At 38.6% G+C, this 24119-nt stretch overlaps 1 protein-coding gene across 18 annotated transcripts in view; it reads left to right on the forward strand.

Annotated features, from left to right (window-relative positions):
* Positions 1 to 24119, forward strand: part of fryl (furry homolog, like) — a 372606-nt gene that overhangs the window by 258478 nt on the left and 90009 nt on the right. For 13 of the 18 annotated variants that reach the window (XR_011885352.1, XR_011885353.1, XM_072252739.1 and 10 more), the window contains 12 exons: positions 3217 to 3476; positions 5580 to 5720; positions 9573 to 9741; positions 9952 to 10039; positions 12456 to 12568; positions 12924 to 13074; positions 14521 to 14624; positions 15113 to 15298; positions 17333 to 17537; positions 21352 to 21473; positions 21587 to 21774; positions 23263 to 23357. Coding sequence is in view for 16 of the 18 variants with exons in the window: in XM_072252739.1 (XP_072108840.1) it covers positions 3217 to 3476; positions 5580 to 5720; positions 9573 to 9741; positions 9952 to 10039; positions 12456 to 12568; positions 12924 to 13074; positions 14521 to 14624; positions 15113 to 15298; positions 17333 to 17537; positions 21352 to 21473; positions 21587 to 21774; positions 23263 to 23357 (1822 nt within the window). In the remaining 2 variants the exon portion in view is untranslated. The remainder of the gene's footprint in view (positions 1 to 3216; positions 3477 to 5579; positions 5721 to 9572; positions 9742 to 9951; positions 10040 to 12455; positions 12569 to 12923; positions 13075 to 14520; positions 14625 to 15112; positions 15299 to 17332; positions 17538 to 21351; positions 21474 to 21586; positions 21775 to 23262; positions 23358 to 24119) is intronic. The other 5 variants (XM_072252729.1, XM_072252745.1, XM_072252735.1 and 2 more) reach the window with 1 other exon arrangement.

Raw genomic sequence — 24119 nt, forward strand, 5'->3', positions numbered from 1 at the left:
TTTGTATCAGCTACAGAGAAGATCATCGACAGGGTGGTCTTCAACTATTCCACTGGAATTCCATCCATCTAGAGCAGGAGTTCCCAACCTGGAGTCCACAGACCCCTTGCTTAATTGTATTGGTCTATGACATAAAAGAAGCTTGGGAACCCTTGATCTCGAGTAATACAGGGCATGATCTTCACTGACTACTCCAAGAAAACTGCAGGCAAAGGACATTGCCAGTTGGTGTTTATGTCCTTAAATCTCAATAAAGACCTTGCCTCCACCAATCAGAAGGGCCTATGAAGTACTTCAAATTTGACTGTCCAAAGAAACTTATCTCTGAATACATTTGCTCCAAGATGCTATGGAAACTGTATTGATCCAATATTTCTCTCAATCTCTCTCACCTCAGTGTTGTAACTTTTCTTCAACAACCTTCAAGTTGGAGCGGAGCTAATTCCTGTAACTAATTAGAAAATGTTCAACCTGAGGCTACGTCCACACTAGACGGGATAATTTTGAAAACGCCGGTTTCGCGTCAAAGCGATAGGCGTCCACACCAAGCGTTTTTCAAAATATCTCCATCCACATTAGAACAGAAATTTGGGCAAATCTCCTCCTACTGGGCATGCGCAGGACACACAGAAAACAAGTGAAGAGGAAACAGTATACTTGGTGCACGTTTGTCCAGTTACAGAGTAGAAAAACTTAAAAGGAATTGCTCTTGGCTCTCGCGCAGGAGGACATAAAGCTAAAAAAACAAATACTGGAGTGTATAGAGGCAACCGACAGGGAGTTCACGGACAGTATGACCCGGCTGACGGCGAACATTGAAAAACTGACTAATTCTGTTGTATTAATAAAGCACCTTGTTAAATGTATAAAACATGTCTGCATCAGTGTTATCTTGTATTTCCATACAATGTTACATTAGGCTTTTACATATCTATTGTCAGAGAAGTACTTTCATAAATAAGTAAACCACCTTCATACAAGCAAGGACAGAAAACAGGGCAAAGTGAGTATACTTATTTATTCAGTAAGCTGTGAGTCAAAGTATTTGGTGAGTACATTTCTAACTCTTCTGGCTTCAGTCTCGTTGCCGTCTGTTCTGAAATTGTTAGGTTGTGCATTCAAGAAAACAATGAAATGCCATCTGTTCCGGCACGTCATGACAGTGGTTTTAAAAAGCTCCGGTTACCCTGTCCACACTGCAACGGATATTAGGCATTTTCAGATTTATTCAGGCTATGTCCATACTAGACTGGCTAATTTTGAAAACGCCGGTTTCAAGTAAAAACGACAGGCATCCACACTACGCGTTTTTCAAAATATCTCTGTCCATACCAAAACGGATATTTGGGTGAATCTAACAAACAGGCGAAGAGGAAACAGTGTAATATTTACGTTTCCGTGGCGGCGTTGTGCTATTTCCATAGAATAAAACTAGAGTACCAACAACAACAGCAAAAGAAAGTTTTCAACAATGTCTTCGAGGAATACAAAGAAAACCTCCGCTGGAAAAATCAGACCGGACTTCTTCGATTAGACAGACAATGAAGTTGAGCTGTTTCTGCGAGTTACAAACGACTACAAAGTCAGCAAAGCAGTGGAGATGTTTAATTCCAAACAAACTATTAACGTAGACAATAAAGTAAACAACACACGCATGATGCTGTCCTCTACCCAAGATCAACAAGAGATTGGAATCTTCTGACACCAGACCTGCACAGGGTTTCTGACATTAATATTTTTAAAGATAGACTCAATCAAATCAATTTAGGGGATCTAGTCAAAAAAGATCACTTTACAATTTAACTCTCACACCGTTCACACCAACTGCGCGTTATAACAGCCATTCGGCAGTGCTTGCGCAGTACCAAGCAGAAGCAGAAAAAGCATTGTTGTTGCGGCATTGTCATGACAACGATTTTAAATCTCTCCATTTACCCCATCCACACTACAACGCGAAACAATCGTTTTCAAATTTACACACTCTGGAGAGTGTTTTCGAAAATCTCTGTTTTCAGGGGATGAAGTGTGGATGGAGTGTCAAAACGAAGAGAAAAGGCTTCGTTTTCAAAATTATCCGGCGTAGTGTGGATGTAGCCTGAGATAGGTGAACTCCAGAACCAAGTTGATAAAGCTTGCATTTGCACATACTCAGAAGCTTTATCAGTTAATGCCCAAGGAAATATCAGTTCATTCACCGAAGCATGCAAGAATGGGCCTCACGTTCAATGTCTGCTAGTTCAAAGTTCTTTGCCAATCTACTCCCTCCACCCATCTGGCCACTACCATGCTGCCCTCTGATAATGAAGGTTCACAAGATCCTGGAAAGCTGGGCTACACTCATTTCAGAAGCCACCTCTCAGCAAAGCAGAAATTGGTAATAAGATTTATGGCAGTTTAAAAGCACCAGCACAGCCTTTACTCAGTTGAGAGGAAAGATGTATTTGAAAATCAAAACCTCAACCTATATAAAGCTATGGTCTGCTGGGCAGCAGTAATCCCTGCCTCTGAGACCTGGACCACCCACAGCAAGCCTCTCAAGCTAAGTACTGGGGAAAAAATAGTATCATTAAAATTGTCTTTGGAAAATCTTCCAAATTCACTAAAAGATTGAGTGAAACAACATCAGTATCCACTTCCAGGCCAATATTGCCAGCATTTTTACTGGTTACTCTGAGTCAGCTGTCATACCCAATATTTTGACTTGCAAAACAAACATTCTATTCTATGCTCTTTTGTAGGAGGAAATGACCTAATAGCCAGGTATAAAGAATTATTGAAATGCACAAAGCTTCCTTGAAGAGGTACATCATCACTGGCATCTTGAGAAACTCTGGCCTATGACTTCTCATGTGGATAAGGAACATGAGGGGTGGTAATGAGTGCTTTGAGTCCACGCAGTGGGATCATCATAAGCTTTGTGTATGTGACAGTTGAGCACATGTTTGCACTCTTTTGTTTTTTTCAGTCTCCTCCTTATGTGGAAGAGTCTACAATTTTCATATTGGCTTCACAAGCCACCTCAAAACCAGAAGGGAAACAAGTTATTTCTGTCCCTGAGAAGATGTGGTTTGTTTTTGCTCAAACCAGTATTATTAATATGATACAGTACTTATTTCTAAAAATGCTTATAATTAATTTTGTGGGTGTTTTAGGAAATTACTGAATTGACTGAAGAAAATTTGTATTGAATTATGGTACTGTTGTTTTAATCCACAGAAGTCAGTCACAGAATCCAAACAGCACACCCTGCTGGTCGGCAAGTGATGCTGCACTACCTTCTGCCCTGGATGAATAACATTGAATTGGTAGATTTCAAACCCTTGCCTTCCGCAAAGACCATGGATGAAGCTGATGCAGTTTACATGAAAGACAGGGAAATGATGACTAACAGCAGACGTTGGCTGAAAGGGGAAGGTTGGGGATCTCCACAAGCTACTATCATGGTGCTAAATAACCTGATGTATATGACAGCAAAAGTAAGTGTAATAATATTGTTTTCTTTTCAAAGGAAGTTTGCAATATCATAAAAAGTATTAATCCAACTATGCATAATGATTCATTAAATGTCAAAAGTTTTATTGCATGAAAAGGTTGTGATTTTTACATATGGTGGAACAGGGTTTTACTCTGAGATTCCTTACCAGGTATAATATTCTTGATTTTCTCAGTCATTTTCTCAAACCTGTAGATTGAGCACAGAAATAGGTTTGGCAAGATTTGTGATCATCTTAACCATAATTATAGAACCATTAATAGACCTGTGGTGCCACGATGCATGAAATTATTGTTTTTTTTTGTGGAGTGATTTCTAAAATCTGTATTTTTGGGAAAGAATACAATGGATTCCAGATAATTGAGACCAGTACATTTTGGCCCAATTAAGTGGCTGTCCCAATTAGCTAAAATTTCATGAAAATAGTTTAGAAGGTATATAAAAAAAGACAAGCTACCATTCAACTGAGTAACAAATCATGTATTTAAATGTAATACAAAACAAATTAGAACACCAATATTGCTACAGTATTATAAGATTGTGTACTAGTTCCTAATAATTATCAACAGAGGAATATATCCGGTGTACGCTGCGGTGTTCTTTTGACTGTAAATGAACAAATCAGCACAGACACCAAGTGTAGATAGTGGACTACCTTCATACAATCCTTTCAATGGTTGTATCCTCCGAGTCTTCATTTTCATTGTAACATTCAAGATGATTGTCAATACCTTCAAATTCTTCGTAGTCCCTAATTTGTTGAGGTAGTGAAATTATTTCATTTTCATTCCTGGCTATTTCTAGCATCTCCAAACCTGAATCCTTGAAACCGTAGCAAGCAAAACAGTTCTGAATTGTCTGCTGCTTATCTCTTACCAACGATCAGTGGAAAAAAAAAATCACTGTCCTTTCAACACAGGCACATGCGACTGATATTATTTAAAAACTGTTCACTCTAAGCTTGGTGTAGATGGCCACACAAGTGCATGCTACTGGCACTATTTAGAAACTGTTTGCCAATAGTCCCCTGTCCCACTTATGCAGCATAGTGTCTCAAATAAATAAAAGGAATCCCGGCTATTTTCTCAATTAGTTTTTGTTCTTTAGGAGTTATCACAAATAAGCAGCTGCCTCGAATAACCAATGGCCCAATTAAGTGGAATCCACTATTTTGTATTCCTAAGTTCAGTTATATCAGAATCAGGTTTATTAACACCGGCATGTGACGTGAAATTTGTTAACTTAGCAACAGCAGTTCAATGCAATACATAATCTAGCAGAGAGAAAAAATAATAATAAAATAAAAATAATAGTAATAAATAAGTGAATCAATTGTGTATATTGAATAGATTTTTTAAAACGTGCAAAAACAGAATACTGTATGTTTAAAAAAAAAAGGTGAGGTAATATCCAAAGATTCAATGTCCATTTACAAATTAGATGGCAGAGGGGAAGAAGCTGTTCCTGAATCGCTGAGTGTGTGCCTTCAGGCTTCTGTACCTCCTACCTGAGAAAAGGGCATGCCCTGGGTGCTGGAGGTCTTTAATAATGGACGCTGCCTTTCTGAGATACCGCTCCCTGAAGATGTCCTGGATACTAGTTGGCATAGCTCACTCCTGTACACCCTGTCATCACTACCTGAGATTCTACCAACAGGGGTTGTATTGTCAGTAATTTTATAGATAGTATTTGAGCTGTGCTTAGTCATGTGTATATAGAGAGTAGAGCAGTGGGCTAAGCACACACCCCTGAGGTACACCAGTGTTGATCGTCAGTGAGGAGGATATGTTATCACCAATCTGCACAGATTGTGGACTTCCGAATAGGAAGCTGAGGATCGAATTGCAGACGGAGGTTCAGAGGCCCAGTTGTAATTATTAATAATGCCAAATCTCTGGGACTGGCAACATTTTCATATTGTAATTTCTATTTGATATGCAATCGCAGTGATGCAGATTACTTTAATTCGTTTAGTATGTCAAAATTGATAGTAAAAGTACAAGTTGTCCCTGATTGTGAATGTTACTTTCCTGCCGGAGTTTATAGTCTATTTTTTGTTAATATTTAATTTATTTGTCCTTGACAGTATGGTGATGAGCTGGCGTGGTCGGAGATAGAGAATGTGTGGACAACACTGGCAGACAGCTGGCCCAAAAACCTGAAAATAATCCTGCACTTCCTTATCAGTATGTGTGGTGTGACAAGTGAGCCCAGCCTCTTGCCTTATGTAAGTAAATGTCATGGAGCGTCTAAATCATTTGTTACGTCCAATTGTCCTCTTGCATTTGTTTGCAATGTGTAATTAACACTTGTAAATCAATAATTATTTTACAGACTTTCCTTCATACAGAGAAGTGTTTTTTTACAGTACATTTTTAATTTGTATTCCTTTAAATGGATGTTGGAATTTTTTATCAGTTTGTAAATGTGTTTTTCTTTGCTTTTTATCCATGAGTGTTGATTAATTGAGTCGTGCAGCAAAAGGGACCTACAGCATGATATGCAATCTGTGTCTTATTGTTTAGGAAGGTGCAATCTCCTTCACTTTACTTGTATATTTTCACCTTGGTGTTCATTTATTATTTTCATAAGATCTGCATGTCATTTTACTGGAAACAATGTAAAAATTATTAGAAATAAGAGGAACCCTTTAGACCTAACAAACCAATCCTCCTTTGAAGTCAACATCCACCAAGTTGGTTTGTTTTTAATCCCATTATTTTTGTAAAGCTTAATGCATCACAAATAAGATGATATATATCAGTATAATAGTATTTTAGTGATAATTTTCTTCCCTTAATTATATGTTTACTTTTTTAGATTTGCTTATTTACACCCTTCTATTTTACCTCAGGCTAGTGAGCATAGGTTTTTGTCAGTGTTCTTATGAAGATAGCTCTGTAAACGTGGATGCTAAGGCTGAGCTGATTATCCTTACAATTTCTCATTGCTGTCCAAGAACATGAACATATAATGTAGGTTACCTTTAGTTTAATATATGTGATTTGTAATAGATGCAGAATTAGTTCTCTTTTACACTGATTCAGAAACAGAGCAGGAATTTACTGGTTAACATTTGTCCATCGTTGGCCAGTTATCTGAATCAACACCCCACAACAAAGTATGTCCCTAAGGTTTGTGTAGTCTTCGATTATAATTGTGTGTTGCAGCAGTGACTACATTTCATAATAATGATTATACTGAGTTGGGTGTAAAGTACAAAGAACATCCTGATATTTTCTTTTATACTATCCAATGCTCAAGCCATTCTGGATGCAGTTCGATGTTCCATATCATCTTTATTCATGTTTCTTAGTTAAGTATTGCTTAACTATAGGGTGAATGCCATCAGTCAAGATTGAAACTGGCTGTCTATCCTCATGATAAATAATAATTAGACAATAGACAATAGGTGCAGGAGTAGGCCATTCGGCCTTTCGAGCCAGCACCGCCATTCACTGTGATCATGGCTGATCTTCCACAATCAGTATCCAGTTCCTGCCTTATCCCCATAACCTTTGATTCCGCTATCTTTTAAGAGCTCTATCCATCTCTTTCTTGAAAGCATCCAGAGACTTGGCCTCCACAGCCTTCTGGGACAGAGCATTCCATACATCCACCACTCTCTGGGTGAAAAAGTTTTTCCTCAACTCCGTTCTAAATGGCCTACCCCTTATTCTTAAACTGGCCTCTGGTTCTGGACTCACCCATCGGCGGGAACATGCTCCCTGCCTCCAGCGTGTCTAATCCCTTAATAATCTTATATGTTTCAATAAGATCCCCTCTCAGCCTTCTAAATTCCAGAGTATACAAGCCCAGTCGCTCGAAACTTTCGACATATGACAGTCCCGCCATCCCGGCAATTAACCTTGTGAACCTACGCTGCACTCCCTCAATAGCAAGAATGTCCTTCTTCAAATTTGGAGACCAAAACTGCACACAGTACTCCAGGTGTGGTCTCACCAGGGCCCTGTACAGCTGCAGAAGGACCTCTTTGCTCTTGTACTCAATTCCCCTTGTTATGAAGGCCAGCATGCTATTAGCTTTCTTCACTGCCTGCTGTACTTGCATGCTTGCTTTCAGTGACTGATGTACAAGAACACCTAGATCTCGTTGTACTTCCCCTTTTTCTAACTTGACTCCATTTCGATAATAATCTGCCTTCCTGTTCTTACCACCAAAGTGGATAACCTCACATTTATCCACATTAAACTGCATCTGCCCACTCACCCAGCCTGTAATTGAGGCAGCACTGTAGCATCGCAGTTAGTGTAATGCTATTATAGCAACAGCAACCTGGGTTCAACTCCACCACTGTTTGTAAAGAGTCTGTACATCCCACCCCGTGACTGCATGGGTTTTGTCTGGATGCTCTGGTTTCCTTCACTTTCCCGTGGTGCACAGTTTAGTAGTTCATTTGATTACATGGTGTAATTGGATGGTCTGGGCTCATTGGACCAAAGGACCTGTTACCGTGAGGTAAAATGATATAACTTATCTGTGTTCACTGGAATATTAAACCATTCAATTAGTGGGCATACTTTATTAGAGAACTCAATATTTACATTTGAAAATTCAAGCTGAGGAAGAAAACCTTTACAGATGTTGGGTGCAAATGAAACAATAGAATGGATTATAGCAAGAGAACTGAAAGTATGTAATCTATTGCAGTATTCTTTTATGAAATTCTTTATTTCTTAAAAAAAAATGAAGAGCAAGTTCTCCTAAAATTGCTTACAGTATATCAGACAGATAATAAAGGCAACATAAGTCAACATTGTTTAATTGTATTATGATATTGTTGAAGGTCATCATCATCATCATCAGGTGCCACGCCCAGTTTGAGCTTTGACTGCCATGGCTCACACATTCCTGTTTCAGGTCAAGTGGATCGATTCGTTGGTATTCATTTCCAGTTCACTGGCTGTTGTCTCCATCATCATTTGTCTTTGCCTTCCTCTTGCTTTCTTCTCTTCAATCTTTCCCATAATTACCGTGCATTCTAACTTCTCTTTCCTAATCACATGTCCAATGAAGTCACGTTGCCTTTTCATAATCTCATACGTTATTTCTCTTTTCATGCTTGCTCTGTTCATGACATCCTCATTAGATATTTGTTTCGTCCATGATATTCTTTGCATCCTCCTCAAAAACCACATGTCTGCTGCTTCAATTCATTTCCTTATGTTACTAGATATTGTCCAATATTCTGAGCCATATAACATAACTGGATAAACGTAACATTTTGGTGTTCTGAGGCGGGTTGTCATGCCTAGTTTAGCGTTGGTCAGTATACTCTTCATTCTCATAAAGGTGTCTTTTGTCATCCCTATACTTTTTTTGATGTCCATGTCACACCTGCCATCTGATGTCACCCAGCTTCCTAAGTAGCAAAAGTTCTGTACTTGTTTATGTCTTCCCTATTTATTCTCAGCCTGCAGATAGGATTCTCTTTCTTATTGGATATCACCATACATTCTGTCTTTTTGCAATTGATAGACCCATTTTTGCACTTTCTTCAACAAGTATATCAATTAAGTTTTGTAGTTCTTCCTCTGTACTTGCAATTAACAGTGTCATCTGCATGTCTAAAATTATGTTTTCACTGCCAAATTTGATTCCCAAGATGTCTCTTATTTTTTTGTAATATTGTTTCACTGTAGACATTAAACAAATTAGGGGAGAAAACACACCCTTGTCTAACACCTCTCTTGATTTTTGTAAACTGACTCACTTCTCCATCTACTCTTACAGCGGCAGTTTGTTCCCAGTAAAGATTTCTGATTAGGCGGAGGTCTTTCGAATCTAGGTCTAGAGTTTCCTGTAATATTTCGAATAACTTATTGTGCTTCACTTTATCAAATGCTTTTGTGTAGTCACTTAAAACAAAGGTAATTGTTGAAGGTAAGATGTTAAACTGAGTATGACTTGATGGAATAACAGCTCAGAGTTAATTCTGTTATTGCCATGAAGTATTTGGCCTCAATATTCTAGCTCACGAAGGAAGGCAGAAAGTGATGCACTTCTCCAGAGATCACAAATTACTTCTTGATCATAACCCTTTGTTGTGTCTTTGCAGATCAAAAAAGTAGTTGTCTATTTGGGGAGAGATAAAACAATGCAGTTGTTGGAGGAGCTGGTTGAAGAACTGCAGCTGACAGATCCAGTCAGCTCAGTGGTAATTCACATGGATAACCCACCCTACTATCGCATCACCTCTAGCCACAAGATCCCGTCTATCACCTCAGGTAACAATGGTTTACCAGTATACAAAGGACAATGTTATTATTTCTAGTTTTCTGTAGTTATCATGAAAGATTGCTTTTTTCTTTGTCTTCCAATAGATAATTTTATTATTGTATTTTTAATTTGGAGTGTTTTTTTTTATTATAAATTGAGATTGATCTTTTTCAGGCAACTCTTGCCCCATCCAGTTTCATTCTGTTTGTAATGTTTAGGAACCACTTCCAGTAGCAATACAATGGTGGCTGGACATGATGGTCATCAGGACAGTAAATTAGCGAAGGATCCTACTATTGAAGAAAAGTATGTACTTTAATTTTTTTTAACTGTTACATTGGATTTTCTGAGCATGTTATTTTTAACTAAGCAAGCTGGAGATATTGTCACTATTTTTCTTGCCTTTGATTTACTATTCCTGCAGTTTCTGTTTTTCTGTTATTTCACCTTGAGGAAGATGAGGGGGCTTCTCTCACTATCCTGGCCAGTAGTCATCCCTGAAGCAATTCCTACCTTACACAAATATTAACATACATGCATCTTTTGCCTCCACAAACTGAAATCAATGGAAGAAGTTCCCCATACCTGGTATAGCCTGACATTGTTTGACCCACTGAGCTTTTCCCCTTCTGTTTCTTGTTCCAGATTCAGTAGTCTATTTTGTCTTAGAATTGAGAACCTGGTTGCCATTACTGTTTGTTGGCATTTATTCTTTACAACTTCAGCTGACTCCTTATATTTCTTTAGTGATTGCTCAAAAACATTATTTCACTGGTTTACTTTAGACTAGGTAGAGATAGTGAAATTTATTGTGAGTGCAAGTTGTTATTCTCTTTTCTTTGTCCTTTATTTTCTTAAACCTTTCACTTCTTTGACTCCTTGACTGTCTCATTAATCTCTTGAGTAGAGAAACACTAATGGATATCCTAGTGTGATTTAAATGTTAGTCTTCTTTGTTCCTGTTGACCCTTCTCTACTGGCATTGACAGTTGTGGGAGTTTCCTGTTGTGGTAACTGAACCTGCAGGCTTCTGTTTTACCTGTCTGTCAGAATATTACTATCACTTCCAAAATCTTCAATCCAAAGATGCTGAGAGACTGTTCTTCTGTAAGTTGAAGCAAAAGTTAAAAACTTCTGCTAGCTTGTTGAAGAGAACATTAACTTTGAAGTTATGTTCTTCCAAGTCATTGGTACAAATCTGCAAGTTTGTACTGTAGTTCAAGATGTAGAAGTCTAAAGGGAGCATCACAGCAAGTGCTAAAGAATATTTCAGTTGTAAAGGTTTGACACAAACTAGTTACTTCAAGATGTGACGTACAGAATGAATGGAAGTATGGACAGTGGGCATGTGAAGCAAGAGTAAGTGAGTGGAGTAGAGCTATTGACATCTTCAGGAAGCAGAAATTCCATATGAACCTCAGCAGGAAACAATAAAAACACTTAGCAGCGAAATTCCATGAACACCAAAGTCTCAGCCTTACTCAGTTATTCACAAGTGATTCTACATATATGGAATGAGAAACTGCACAATTGCTTATCACTTGCAGTGAAAATTCAACTCAACTGACTTGTGCTATGTTGTACTTTATGGGGAATTCTCTTCCATTAATTTCACCAGTGGAGACCAGCTTCAAGGGATGGCAACATTTTTAGATAAATGGCCTGACTTCTAATAACTTTGGATTCTTTGGAAGGTGTCTAACCATCAGAAGAATCAAATATTTTAGCAATCTGTCAAAGTTTATTTGGAATGCTGTGGGTGAGTTTTTCCACCCTGTTGAATTGGCATTTTAATTATATTTTCTCACTACGCTGGTGGTATCTCTGAATGTGTAGGTATTATTTCTTTGTTCACATTGACGGCATCTGAATTGGCGGCTAACAGAATTAAATTGATGACTCTGCAATGCTTGACTTTGTTGCAGTCTCAGAAACAGTGAAGTATGAGGCTTCCAATGGTAGACTTTGTGTATGATGCTTCAATGCAAGTCTGGTTGAGGCATATTGGGAATTTGGTGATGGAGTGTCCGGTATAAAATGCCATTGAAGCAGCAATCACTGACATTCTCCACTAGGGGATCATTAAACTCCATGCAGCACTCAAAGTCTTTGGGGCTTGCTTTGAAGGCTTTCTGCCCCCACTGCACAATGCTAGGATATGAATTCACAGGTGCTGTACAAGATAATAACATCCTAGGTTTAAATAAAAAGTGTATGGCTTCATATTTGCTTCGTTCTTTTAACTATTTAGGTTTAGTTTCATTCTTAAAATTACTTTTAAGTATCTTTGTTAATTCATAAAAGTTTATTTTGGATGACTAGGTCATAATTTTTACAGTTGGCAAAGCTGAAGATGGTCTTTGCTGGCTGTCAATCCTTTTGTGAGGCTTTCAGGTAGGCTGTTGCAAAGACCATGTCTGTGGAGTTCAAGGTGCTTGGACTGGCAAGGTGAGTTTTCCAAATCTCATTTTGGTTAGAGTAGGGCTTGGAAACTCTGTAGATGGAAATCGTGGATGGGGGCTACTGGGCAGACAAGGTTTGGCCCAAGTTCGCCGTGTTCACTCCATTTCATTCAACAGTCAATTCTGCATGGTAGTTCCTTTAACCATTTTATGATGCTTTCATATTTAGACCCCAAGGCTTAAATCTTTGTTTCCAAGTTAGACATACAAACATGGAATGTTCTCAAACTTAATTGACTACTTTTTTTCTATTTTATCAGTTATGGACACCTTGACATCTATGGTGGACTCAATGGTAACCTAAACCGGCAGCATCACCGGCTAGAGTCTCGTTACAGCAGCAGCTCTGGGGGATCCTATGAAGAGGAGAAGAGTATGTAAATTGGTTTCAAATCACGATGCAGAGCCTGGTTTCGACTTAAAGTGTGTTTGCCACTTGGGCTGAGTCTGCTGGGAAGTTAGTGTTTCTTAAGACTTCTGACTAAATGCCTGGAGTTGATGGGGATAATATTTAGGATTGTACAGACTGCATTCATACAGAACTGATATTTTCAATGTTATGAATTTTAGCAGAGTGCTATTTGGAAGGGAGGGTATATAATTTGAGAACAATTATACTCTGCACAGAATAATGTATATAAACATACTTGACATTGTCTGGGCATAAAATTAAATCAACTATTTAAAGAACTTGTTACTAACTCTACTACTACATGTGTATTTAAAAGGTGATTCCATGCCAATGTATGCGAACTGGAGGCTGAAAGTGATGGAATTCAACAAAGCAGAACCATTGCCGTTTCCTCCCTCAGGTGGAAGCTGGTCACCACTAGCTGATTATTTGCCCGAGACTGGTAACCCAGGTGTACCCTTACAGAGGTCAGTGAATACTAAAGCAGTTACTCCCAGCCTCCTATAAAGCTAATGAAATTAAATAATTGTAATGTCCTGTTTACAATATTACTGAATTCATATGCTCCTGTTGTTCAACAAAATTTTTTCTTGGTGTTTGATCTGTATAGAACATATTTTGGCAAATTATATTTCTGATTTGATTGTTAATGTACAGTCCAGGTTAAATTTTGAATTATCACTTATGTTTTAATTTAAAATTTTGGATCATTAGATATTTTTGTAGTTTACAATGAAGTTTCAGCCTGTAAATCAACACTGTAGCTTTGTTAGTAAAGCTGCTCCAACAACTTGGGTTTAATTCTGACTTCCAGAGCTATCTGTGTGGAGTGTGCAGTTTCTGTCTGCAACTGCGTGTGTTTTAACTGGATGCTCCAGTTTCTTGTCATCCCAATAGGATTTTTGCAGGATATGTAAGCAGGTGCTTGATGGTTGGTGCATACTCAGGGTCTGTTTCTGGCTTAATGGTTCTCTCTGATTCCTCATCAAGTATTTAAACTTCCACTGGATTGTATTTGCTTTTCAAGGTTAATATGAATATAGATTTGAAAAGCAAAGTCAACCTTGCAGATCTTAAAACATAGTTTTTTTAAAAAGTTGACAGAATGAAAGATGAGGACCCAGGTAAAATTTGATTTTATTCTGTTAGATGCAAGCATATGAATAAGCAAAGCAAATTTAGAAATCATCTTTATGCTGCATTTCATAAGACCATGAGATATAGGAGCAGAATTAGGCCATTTAGCCGTCGAGTCTGCTCCACCAGTTCATCATGGCTGATCCATTTCCCTCGCAGACCCAGTCTCCTGCCTTCACTCTGTACCTCTTCTTTCCCTGGCCAATCAAGAATCTATGCAATCATCTCGTTGTTGAGCTCAAAGTTATTTCCATTTTAAGCAGACCATCATGATTCCTTGTGAAGATATGGGAATTAGTTGACAGGTGGTGGTGGTGGCTTAATGGCAATATTCTCCTAAAGGTGAGGCAGAGCAGTGAAACATGTGTTTTGTCTGTCTTAGGTATTCTGCATTGTAGCCACGAAGTACTCATTGTGATGTAGGCACAATGACATAGGCACTTTGTGGCTTGTTCACATAGGAACTTATAAGGGAAGAAAACAAACTAGGATCTTGGATTTATCTCCGGAAGAGTTAATTAAAATGTCCATTTGTTTTAGGTTACTAAATGTTTTCTGGTACGTTACTTCATTTTATGGAGAGTGTTTTTGTGTACCAAATACTATCCTCATACCTGATTAATCTGGGATGATTTGCCTTGCAATTATGTTGATTAAGGCTGCGTAAATTCAGTAATTGAGTGATATCTTCTTTTTCAGGAAAACTTGATGATATTGATAGACAGTTACATTCATGTATTGAAAATCAAAGTAAATTCTTTTTCTTTATTTCCCAGATGTAACATAGCCGTTATCCTTCTGACAGACCTTATAGTTGATCACAGTGTAAAGGTGGAATGGGGAAACTATATGCATCTTTTGCTTCATGCAATATTTATAGGTAACTCTTGCTGTGAAATTGTTTTGTTTTTGATGTGCAGTGCAGAATGCTGAGTTAAAATGATGTTCAGAGTGATAATGATTTGCAGAGCGATTATGATGTGCATCCATAGCTCTCCATAGACAGAATTAGGCAGGATGTTAAAGAGAAACCAATGAAAAATAAAGTCAACTTGTTACTGCAGCAAAGTCACAGTACAAGTATAAGAAACATGTTTGTGAATTTTACAATGCATTTTGAGATAGGAAAATCAAAATTTAAAAACAAAGAATATTTTGAGAGGGAGACAGTGTTCCCTTTTTGGATATATCTTGTTATGGCATTTTAAAAATGTATGATTTTCATAATCATTTAAATTTGTATATTGTACAAAAACATCTGTATTTCCTATTTTATCTCTTTAAATCGCACAAATGTATTTGGTTATGACAACAATTGTGTACAAGTAAAAACGAACTCATTCCTGATTTTCTTTCTCCATTATAAAGGATTTGATCACCAGCATCCTGAAGTTTATGAACATTGTAAGCGATTGCTTTTGCACTTGCTTATAGTAATGGCTTATAATAATAATGTTCAAGCTATGGCCTCGGTTCTCCTCAGAAACAGGGATTTCAGTGAACCTAAGGTGCTTACTGTCAAACCAGCCACTCAAGTAGAGTACAGTTTTACAGGTCAGTTACTGTTGTGTATATCATAAATCAGTGTCAGAGTCTTTTTGGATTCTTTTGTCATTTGATTCAAGGTCGGTTAATAATGGAAAGTAGAATTAAAGCAGGTCTTCAGTCCCCAGGATTAGACTACATTGACGGAAGTGTAATGTGTCACTGAAACCGTTATAGCCCATCAAGGTTAAAATATGATTAACACTTATTTTTGAGGAAAATGATATATTCATCATCCATATTTCCAACTTTAGTATTGTTGCTATTTTCTGTTATTTTTGTAACAACAGTTCCAGATGTTGAGATTAGGGAGGAAATAAAGCATTGAACAGCAAGGACAGTTGATTATTTTTGTAACTGAAGCCAGGTCATTTAGGAGATAAACTTTCTAAGAGCTCAATCTAAAATGAACAAATCTACCCATTTAGAAAATAACAAATGAAAAAACTCAATCAAAAGATTATACAAGCGATTGTGTTTTCTGTGTTGGTGTTAATCCTAGTTTTCATATACCTATATAAAATGTGGTCAAAAATTTGTATAATAGCTTAATGGGTTTATATTATAATTTTTTTTATATTTTAAAAATTCCAATCAGTTCCCCTCCTGCTCCTCCACCTTCCACTGTCTGGCGGAGCTAGTCCTCAACCTCGAGAATATCTTCAGCTTCTCTCACTTTCCCCAAGCTCAAGGGGTAGCCAAGGGCACTAGCATGGGCCCCAGCTATGCCTGCCTTTTCATTGGCTATGTGCGGTCCATGTTCCAAGCCTTCTCTGGGAATACCTCACAACTCTTTCTGCGCTACATTGATGACTGTATTGGTGCTGCTTCATGCAGACATGCTGAGGTTGTCAATTTCACCAACTTTGCCTCCAACTTCCACCCTGCCCGTAAGTTCACTGGGTCCATTTCTGACACCTTTTTCCCCTTTCTCGATCCCTGTGTCTCCATCTCTGGAGGCAAACTGTCTACCCGTATCTTTTATAAATCTACTGATTCTTGTAGCTATTTTGGCTATAGCTCTTCCCACCGTGTCTCCTGTAAAAATTACTATTCCCTTTTCTCAGTTCCTTCCTCTCTGCTGCATCTGTTCCCAGGATGAGGCTTTCCTTTCCAGGACATCGGAGATGTCCTTCTTCAAAGGACAGGCTTTCCTTCCTCCATTATTGATATGTCCTCACCCGCATCTCCTCCATTTCCCGGACATCCGTGTTCACCCCATCTTCCTGTAGTCTTAACAGGGATAGAGTTCCTCGTGTCCTCACCTACCACCCCATGAGCCTTCACATCCAGCACATCTTTCTTTGCAAATTCTGCCACCTTCAACTGGATCCTATCACCAAGCATATCGTTACCTGGCCCCCACTGTCCGCTTTTTACAGGGATCTATTCCTCCGTGATTCTCTTGTCCATTTTTTTCCTCCCTACTAAACCGGTTTCGACATGTCGGTCCGTGGCCACCTACTCTGCCATGATGAGGCCACCCTCACGGTGGAGGAGCAATATCTCATATTCCTTCTAGGTAGCCTCCATATTGATGGCATGAGCATTGATGTCTCCTTCCAGTAATTCCTTCCCCTCCACCCCCGCCTCTTAATTCCACTCCTCACCTTCCTATCAACTCTCTAGTGACCCTGCTCCTTCCCTTTCTATCGTAGTCCACTCTCCTCTCAGATTCCTTTGCCTTTTCCACCTATCACATCCCAGTGTCTTACTCTATCCACCCTCCCCCACCCATCCGGCTTCACCTGTCACTTTCTAGCTTACCCTCCTTCCCCTCCTCCCACCGTTTTATTCTGGCATCTTCCCGCTTCCTTTCCAGTCCTGTTGAAGGGTCTTGGCCCAAAACATCGACTGTCATTCATTTCCACAGATGCTGCCTGAACTGCTGAGATCCTTCAGCAACTTGTGTGTGTTGCACTGCAGAATCTCTTGTGTTTATATTTTAATGCATTATTAGAATTTGGTATTTTAAATTGTTAAATTCTAATTTTACTGTCATTTTACTTTGAAGTTTAATGTTTTTAGAAAATATTCTTCCAGCAGGGGGCAGTGAATTTGCACCAGATTACCAGCCATCGCCAATGACTGACTCAGGACTCAGCTCAAGCTCTACCTCTTCTAGCATCAGCCTGGGAACTACCAGTGCTGCCATTCCCCAGCTTACTCCCACCGTTCTAAATGAGGTGGATATTCCTGCAGATCAGGATGAGAAGGTGAAAGCACTCATTGAATTTATAACAACAAGGTAAGGTGATTTGAAAGTTGTAAACAAAATTGACATATGCAAGGTTTGAAAATAGGTGTCAGTCAACACTTGAGTTATTGCGATTTCCATCCTTAAAAAAAATTGTGGGGTTTCAATCTGAAATTGTGTATGAAGACAAGTAAACCAGGCTTAGGTTGATGTCTGGTGTTTTTAAAAAAAAGAAATTGCTTAACCAGTGTTCTATGCCTATAAATTTGTTGTTCTAAATTTTCTAAACCTTCAAGGTGTTTGTTTCAATGGCTGTGCCGGGGTACACAAAGGATTATCTGTATTCTAATGAGTTCATGCTGGTTTATTTTGTTACTCTCGTTCAGAACTGACGTATAGTCAGTTTACTGAAGAACAAAAAGGAATGAACAGTTCTTCGTCTTTTCCCTTAACTCATTTGGCTCCTCCATAAGCTTATTTCTTTAGTAGAAAAGTGGATGAGAAAAATAGAGACCATCGGACTTCCGGGGGTGCTCATAGAGTGAGGTCGTGTTCTTGATCCACTCCATTACCTCTGATCCTTATCCTATGATCAGCTACATTTAAGCTAACTTTTAAGGCACCGACCTTTACAATACCTTGCAGTTGATTGTCATTACATATTTCGATGTTTTTAAGGTCCGATATGTCTAAGAACGGGAAAAACAGCAAACCTCCTGTTAGACCGAAAGCTACCGACCCCCCTCCTGTTGAGTCGGTGGTAACTGTGCAAGCTAGATCGGATTTGATCCGGGTGGAGATTTCATCTGAACCGGAGACAATCATCAATGAAATTGATAAGATGAAAACAACTATCACGGAACATCAGACTGCTATATCTAATCTCCAAGTTCCAACAGAATGAACGCAAAATGAGAAAAATTGAAGAAGCAATTAGTACAATGAAGAAAAAACTTGATTACTTACCTTTAAAAATTCTGATTTAGAATGCAGAAGGTGTCGTCAGAACATAAGAATTATCGGGCTCAGAGAAGCCGCCGAGTCTGAAGACCCTATTAAGTTTTTCTCTCAACTTTTAACAGATTCATTTCCCACCTTGTTTCCTGATCAACCACCACTATTGGATAGGGCTCACAGGGTCCCATTGTATTCATCTAAGTCAGACAAGCCTCGGCATGTTATTTTACGATTTCATTATTTTCAAGACAAGGAAAAGTTGCTTCATTTTGCTCGACCTAAAGGCTACATTGATTTCTCAGATCTCCGCTTTCGATTGGTGGAGGATTTTAGCAAACAGGTTCGCGACCATCGTGTTCGTTACAGATCTGTGATGGCGGAATTCTACAAAATGGATTCAAAACCAGTTCTGCTACATCCCGCACGTTTGACGATCCGATTGTCTGATGGGTCTTCCCGTTGTTTTGACTCTCCGTCGGAAGCTCAGAGCTACCTGGATCAACCTTCGCCTTCAGCATCGTAATCGCTCTATTAAATCATCAGTGCCTGATTGGAGGCTGTTAATCTGTTAGTTTTTAATTTCCCTTTTTTGCTCTATCTGAGGGCAGAAGTATTTTTTTTGTTTAATCAATATGGTTGCCAAACTTTTTTAACTGCGTCATTCCTCCTTCCCTGGGGATTCTGGGTGGCCACTCCCACAGCATCGTTTTTCACACATACCTGAGGCCTTAAACTTCGTAATTTTTTTGCTAGTCTATGCTGATATTTCATCTCCTTTCCTAATTATACGGTTTGCTCTATGTCAACGCTTTTTTATATATATATATATATTTTTTTTTTTCTTTGTATTATATCATTTTCATTTTAATCGGTGTACTTTTTGATTTTTTCACTCTTCTACTGTTTTACAATTTTAGTTGATCTTTTTATATATGCACTTTTTTATTGAGCGTCTATCAGAAGTCACGGGAGTAGATTTAGTGCTTGCTGCTATCTGGCCAGTCTATTTTAGGTTTAGCTTAGGGGTTATGGGGTGGGGGTGGGGGGGGCTTCACTTTTCAGTTTTTTTTCTTCTTGGGCTACTCATATATTATTGAGAAAAATAGAAACCAGAGTTTGGAACAGGTAATCTGCAGCACTGAAGCATCACACCGTACGTAGAGAATGTCTAGATAAAGGTCAATACTGCAGTGTAGCCTCAGTGATTTCCAGCCTGAGTCAAAAAAATGTGTTTCCTTGATAATTGAAATAAGTTGATGAAGGAATAATGAGGGCTGTGACAACTCCGTTGTGAAAATTTGATACATCCATAGCTAAAGGAGGACATTAACTCAGTGTCTAGATCATCTGATCTGCAATTTTCTGGCTGCATCTCTTAACACATGAATATGTAGTATGTTGATCCTTACCACTTTGGTTCAGTTACTTGCAACTTGACTGCTTCATGCTTGGTCATCCAGCTGTTTGAGAGTGCAGTGATAAGATCTGACATAACTACTAACAGGTTTTTGTGTTCTTCAGCTGACTTCAGAGTGCACTTATAATCATGTCTGTGCAGATAGGTGGTTACAAGGTCCTGTCAAGTTCTGAAAGGTTCTTTGTGCTTTGGCAATCTGTGTATCATGTAAAAGATTGCCATAGCCTGCTGCACTCAGCATAAATTTGCCAAGTAGTCAAAAGGATTTAAGCTGATGAATGCAATATGATTCAATGGCACAAAGTTTCATTTCAAGAGGGTGACTTCAGGGGGAAGTTCTGACTGAAGTTTCCATTAATCAAATGATACTGTGAACTCTAAAGTTCAGAAGAAAATCATGTACTCTCGCAATTTGTTTTAATAATAATGTTTCTTAGCAAGGATAAGTTGAGAGTAGATATTTCAACAGCAAAATGTACGGAAGCACATCAGATTTGATTTAAATCTTTGTCCCATTTTGACATAACTTGTAAACATCAGTAAAAGAAAGTACCCTGATCTTTCTGAAATAAAAAAACTGCTTTCTTTGCAGAAAACACAAAATATTATAGTTCAATAAAAAAGCAAGCTACCACAGTTTAGCAGGGAGCTTGGTGTCCCATTCCCCCCCCCCCCCCAGTGAGAGAGTAAAGGGTAAGAAAGATTAAATTCTCATGACTTCCTCCGGGGGCATTTGTCACTTGGAATTGGTCTAACCCAGCTCTTACATTGTCTTTGTCCAGAATTACAGTATATACTTTATGAATCTTTAAGCGCAAGAGAAAAGAATAATTTGCTTTGCGGATTGCCAAAGCATGTATGATTAGCGATTGAAGGTGCCACATTCCATGATGTTAACTACACAGGCACTGAATGTGAAGTTTATCAAGTGACGTTTTCCTGCTGTTGTTAAGCATGACACTCTGGGTGTCTCACATCCTTCAATGCCAACATCTGTTTGCACAAAAATACTAGTATTTGAGGATATGAATATCTATTCAAATGCCTTTCTTGCGTCATCCATGAGAACCTGCATGATATCAGCTAAAAAATCCATGAGACATTCAGTGCAGTGGCATTGTTTGACTCTGTCCCCAATGTATAAGAGAATTTTGATACACTGTGGATTCTTGGTGATTAATTTTCTTTATCAATTATCACAGATCAATTTATACCCTTAATGCCATATGCCATCAATATCAGAGAAAGAACTATCCTCAGTTTTACTTGGTCCCCCATGAAAATTTTTGAGGTCTCTTGTTGCATTCAATCATGTTCAAATCAGAAATGGCACTTTTTGTTTCCCAAAGTAGTTAGTTAGTTTCATGGAACATACGAGTAAATTGCCATTATTTGATATCATTTATCATTTAATTTGACTTTTACATTGTAGGAAAACGACATCTGTTTATATTATAATTGCCCTAAAATATCCGCTCTTCTTTTCTTAAGAAAACGAGGGCCACTTTGGAATCATGAAGATGTCTCTCCAAAGAACCCCAACATTAAAACTGCTGAACAGTTAACTGTGTTTTTAAAACACGTAATGTCCATATTCAAGCAATCTAGATCAGGTAATTAGAACTTTTATTCTAAATTTTCAAATCAAAATGGTTATAATCTGAGCATTTAAACTTTTAATCGCGGTCTTTTTTACTGAGTTTCTTTTTGGTTCTCTCCAAACCAGGTTTTCAGCTGGAGCAACTCCTCAGTGAAGTGGCCTTGCAGACAGCACTTTCATGTTCAAACAGGCATTATGCTGGAAGATCTTTCCAGATTTTCAGAGCTCTAAAACAACCATTGACTGTATCCACACTCTCTGATGTACTGTCAAGACTTGTTGAAACAGTTGGTGATGCAGGCGAAGAGGCTCAGGTGAATAATTAACTTTATTCAACCCAGATAAATGGAGTTCAACTCAGATAAGTGTGAGGTGGTTCATTTTGGTAGGTCAAATGTAATGACAGAATATAGTATTAATGGTAAGACTCTTGGCAGTGTGGAGGATCAGAGGGATCTTGGGGTCCCAGTCCATAGGACACTCAAGGCTGCTGTGCAAGTTGACTCTGGTTAAGAAAGCAAACGGTGCATCATTGGCCTTTATCAACCGTGGGACTGAGTTTAGGAGCCGAGAGGTAATGTTACAGCTATATTGGACCCAGGTCAGACCCCAGTTGGAGTACTGTGCTCAGTTCTGGTCGCCTCACTACAGGAAGGACGTGGAAACCATAGAAAGGGCGCAGAGGAGATTTACAAGGTTGTTGCCTGGATGGGGGAGCATGCCTTACGAGAAGGGGTTGAGTGAACCCAGCATTTACTCCTTGGAGTGACGGAGGATGAGAAGTGACCTGATAGAGGTGTATAAGATGATGAGAGACATTGATCGTGTGGATAGTCAGAGGCTTTTACCCAGGGCTGAAATGGCTAGCTTGAGAGGGTACAGTTTTAAGTAGTTAAGAAGGAGATGTCGGGGGTAAGTTTTTTACGCGGAGAATAGTGAGTGTGTAGAATGGGCTGCAGGTGACAGTGGTGCAGGCAGATATGATAGCGTCTTTTAAGAGACTCCTGGACAGGTACATGGAGCTCAGAAAAATAGAGGGCTATAGGTAACCCTAGGTAATTTCTAAAGTAAGGGCTATTTTTGGTGTTTACATGGTAATTAGCAGCAATGAACTTGATGTCCTTGGCGTTTTTATGAAGATTACCAGATGCTCTGTGATGTATGTTGACATCGCCAAACTTGGCCGAGGGAATAAATGAGGCTGGGGAGACTCAACTGTGCTTATTGCCTCTGGTCATCTTGGAAAATTCTTTTATGTAGGCAACATCCATTTTCTTTATCCTTTCAGTTCCCCTTTTCTCAACTATTAAGCCTTCCAGCAGATATATGTGCATCTTCAAGTGAAAGCAGATGATGCTTCATGTACTCAGTAGGTCAGGCATCAATCTGTCACCGATTGCATATTTTTCTGTAGAACTGGAGAAATTAAAGATGGTGACTGGTAGCTGAAGTAAGTAAAATGGAGTTTGCTAGAGCAACAAGAGAATAAATTAATTGTCCTAACAAATGACATTACAAAGCTCTGGGGGAAAGTAATTGATCAAGTAAAGCAAAAACCACTGAAAACAGGTGCAAATAGGAGTGGCAGTTTTCTTGTCAAAAAATCCCTATCTAAAATAATGGAGGTTGTGAATATGTTCTGAAATTTTTGAACTGTGAGTTCTATCTGGTGGGTCTTTATTCAGACGTTGGTACAGCTTAAAATCCTGAAGCTAGAGAAATCAAAATGGGAGTCTTTGAACTTTGTACTTTTATAATTTTCATTCTTTGAATTCAGACTTCATTATTGTTTCTCTCAACAGGGTTTTGTTATAGAACTACTGCTCACTCTTGAGTCTGCCATTGACACATTAGCAGACACAATAAAGCATTATGACCTGCTTTCTGCACTTTCTCAGTAAGTATTGCTTGATTTTATTTACCACTGGTTTTTAAGAAGTAAGAAAAGTTTAATCCAAGGACGATAGTTTTAAATTTGAAGCTGAGTATCTCTGGTTGCAAAGACTGTTTATTGCAGTTCTGTGGATCTTGATGCAGTTACACTGATCATTCTTAAGCTGCACAAGTAGTCTTAATGGTAATACATATTTGAAAATATTAACTGTAGAAATTGCAGGTCAGAAAGTTCTTGTGGAGAGAGAAATGGTTCGCATTTTGGTTGATGAGCCTTTCATCAAAAAAATTAGAGATGAAACTAATTTAAAATGCAGGGAAGTGGGGGTGGGGTACAGGTGAAAGGGATGCCAGAGATGGGGTGATTTGCAAGAAAGATTAGATGTCAAAATGGTGGCATGGTGGTGTACAGGCTTTCATTTACAGAGCTTAAAATTAGAGTTCAATTCCTGCAGCCATCTGTGTGGACTTCTTTCGAGCATTCTGGTTTCCTTTCCCATGCTAGAAGACGGAGAGGTTAGTAAGTTGTGGGCATGCTGTGCTGATGGCAGAAGCATGACAACACTTTTGGGCTTCTTCCAACACATCCTTGAACTGTGTAGGTCGTTGATACGAACAACAGATTTCACTGTATGTTTCAATGTTCATGTTGCAAATAAAGCTCATCTTTAAATCTTTAAAAGGTATGAAGGTGCCAGGTGAAACACAGTTATGCAGTTATCTGAAATTACAAGGATCAAGGAGAGAATATTGGAATTACATGTTG

The sequence above is a fragment of the Mobula birostris genome, chromosome 3, assembly GCF_030028105.1.
Source record: "Mobula birostris isolate sMobBir1 chromosome 3, sMobBir1.hap1, whole genome shotgun sequence".
Classification (NCBI taxonomy): Eukaryota; Metazoa; Chordata; class Chondrichthyes; order Myliobatiformes; family Myliobatidae; genus Mobula; species Mobula birostris.